Source organism: Lytechinus pictus, chromosome 13 (assembly GCF_037042905.1).
Source record: "Lytechinus pictus isolate F3 Inbred chromosome 13, Lp3.0, whole genome shotgun sequence".
Lineage (NCBI taxonomy): Eukaryota > Metazoa > Echinodermata > Echinoidea > Temnopleuroida > Toxopneustidae > Lytechinus > Lytechinus pictus.
In genome coordinates, this window is record NC_087257.1 from 13,422,427 (window position 1) to 13,425,497 (window position 3,071).

The 3,071-nt window shown below is 37.6% G+C and overlaps 1 protein-coding gene across 1 annotated transcript; it reads right to left on the reverse strand.

The window, feature by feature from the left end:
• Positions 1-554: 554 nt before the first annotated feature.
• On the reverse strand, positions 555-2,594 carry LOC129269611 (protein starmaker-like). The gene has a single exon (XM_054907121.2). It carries the CDS (start codon positions 2,592-2,594, stop codon positions 555-557), a length of 2,040 nt encoding a protein of 679 aa, XP_054763096.2.
• Positions 2,595-3,071: the final 477 nt, after the last annotated feature.

Here is a 3,071-nt window from a genome sequence, read left to right on the forward strand (position 1 = left end):
GGCTTTGGGGTTAGACTTGATATTGTTTGCAATGTCCTTTTCAAACTTCCTGCGAAGATTCCTCGTCATTTTACGAAGTTTGATGGCCTCTTTTCTTGATCGCTGATAGTCGACATCATCTCCACTGTCACGAAATCTTTTCCAAGATCTCTGTTTCTTCTTGTGTTGTCTGATAGCTTCCTTTGTCATCCAGAGTTTCTTCTTTTTTAGCCTAACCCCTGTGGTTTTAGGGATGTGTTGGTCTATTGTTGCTTGATAGATGGTTGAGAAGAAGTTCCATGACTCATCTACATTCATAGATTCCAGTTCACTACACCAATCTATGTCAATGATGGCATCATTCATTGCCTGGTAGTCGCCTTTATGGTATCGATACCTTTCTTCTTTTCTCAATGTTTGTTCGGCATACAATTTCACATGAATAAGGATACATTGATGATCGCTTAGACCCAGGCCAGGTAAGTAAGAGATATTTCCAATCATTCCTTCCTCATTAGTGATCAATAGGTCCAGTATATGTGGTTGTTGTCCTGTCCGGTATCGTGTGCACTCATCTATATATGCTGATGGAGGAAACAGTCACTCAAGCAGTCGATAAACTTCTGTTCATGTGAATGATGGGATGTCCAGTTCTCCCAGTTGATGTTTGGGTAATTAAAGTCACCAACGATGATAAGGTGCGAAGGATTGCTATCTGCAACTTTACACAGCATCTCAGTCATCATATCAGTAGTTGACATATATATGTTTGGAGTTGGACTACGGTAAATGCATCCCAGAGTTAATGAGTCCATTCCCTTCAGCTTCATATTTATCCACACACAATCGTTGAAGTTTGACTCAAAAAATATTTCCTTGACTAAAGTAGCATAACGTTTGTGCACATACACCAAGACTCCTCTTACATCTTCTTTGTCAATGTTTAAAAACTGGACATAGTCTTCAAGCTGATAATTTTGCACAGTCAGCTTGATATCACAATTTTTGGGCAGGCATTCACAGATGACAATAATATCAATAGTTCGTTGTTCCAGCAGCAGGGAAAGTTCATCCAGTTTGTTGAGTAGGCAGTCACTATTGGTATACAAAATTTTCAATTGTCCAATATTGGAGTCGGCACCTGCTTTCCTGTGCGTCTCGCCAAACTCTCCTTCGCTTACTGTGTCATCATCAGTCAAACGCCTCTCATCAGATTCTTCTTCTGTTTCTGTTTCGGTATCATCTGAGTTAGTTTCTCCTGTTTCTGAATTATCATCATTTTCTTCATCTTCTGTATCTGCTTCTTCAGAGTTAAATTCCTCACCCTCTATATCAGTATTATCTGAGTCAATTTCTCCTATTACTGAATTTCCAATATCAGAGTCAATATCTCCAATTTCTGCATGAATTGAGACAATTTCCTCAATATCTCTGTCTGCATCGTAGTCATTTACCTCCGTAGGATCTGAGTCTATTTCTCTAATTTCTGTGTTTGGAATGTCAAAGTCACGGTCTCCAGTTTCCGCAGTGTTTGCATCAATTTCTCTATCATAAGTATCAACAAGTACATCAAGTATTGTACGTGCATCAATTGAGAGAATTTCTCCCATGTCTGTGTCAGAGTCCTTATCTCCATTTGAGTCAGATTCTTTAGTGTTTCTTTTTGCATTAGATTCCTCTATATCTTTCTCCACTTCTGCATCAGATTTGTCCATTTCTTTCTCCATTTCTGAATCAGGTCTCTCTATTTCTGCATCACTTTTGTCGATTTCTTTCTCTATTTCTGTATCAGATTTATCTATTTCTTTCTCAATTTCTGTAGGAGACTCCTCTATTTCTGTCTCTATTTTTGCATCAAATTTGGCTATTTCTTTCTCAATTTCTGTATCAGTTATGTATTTTTCTTTCTCAATTACTGGATCAGACTCCTTGATTTCTTCCTCTATTTCTGCATCAAATTGCTCTATTTCTTTCTCTATTTTGGCCTTGGATTTGTCCATTTTATTCTCAAATTCTGCATTGGACTTGTCTATTTCTTTCTCCATTTCAATGTCAGATTCCTCTATTTCTTCCTTCATTTCTACCTTAATAGATTCCTCTATTTCTTTCTCCACTTCTGCATCTGGTTCTTCTATTTCATTATCCATTTCTGCATCGGATTTGTCCACATATACTCCTTTCTCCATTTCTGTATTAACAGACTCCTCTATTTCTGCCTTCGATTCCTCTAATTCTTTCTCCATTATGGAATTGAATAGGTTTATTTCTGTCTCCATTTCTGCATCCGATTCCTCTATTACTTCCTCCATTTCAGCATTGGATTTGTCTATTTCATCCTTAATTTCTACTTTGGATTTGTCTAGTCGTTTCTCCATTTCTGTAACAGACTCCTCTATTTCTGTCTCCATTTCTGCCTTCGATTCCTCAATTTCTTTCTCCATTTCTCCATTGAATTTGATCATTTCTGAATCAGATACCTCAATTTCTTTCTCCATTTCGGCATTGGATTTGTCTATTTCTTTCTCTATTTCTGCACCAGACTCCTCTGTTTCTACCTTAGATTCTTCTATTTCTTTCTCTGGTTCTGCATGTGATTTGTCTATTTCTTTCTCCATTTCTGCATCAGATTCTTCTATTTCATCTAAATGTACTTGAGCAGATACTTTTAAAAGAAATGTCTGGTTTGTTCTTGATTCCAATCCACATATACATGTATATGTTGAAGATATCTTGTGAGATCTATCTGTTTTTCCAATTCCTGCACGGCTCGGAGTGAAAGCATTTAGTCAGATACTACATGCTCCACCCTCATTACTTGTAGGTACATGTAAACGAGGTTCAGCTTCAGCAGATGCTTCATTTCCTAGTTTCCTACTTTCACTCCCCTCATCCTCTGCATATGGTCTCTTGAAGTTGGCCCTGACATCTGCACTTTCTGGCATGCCATGTGGTTGTGTGTTTTCAACTACAGCATATGAACCGCAAATTTCATTATCAATTCCTTGTTTTCTTGGGGCATGTACTTCAATTTTCTGATCAATTTCTTGTTTTCCATCTTTAGAATGCTCCTTACCGAAGGAATGTTGAGTTTC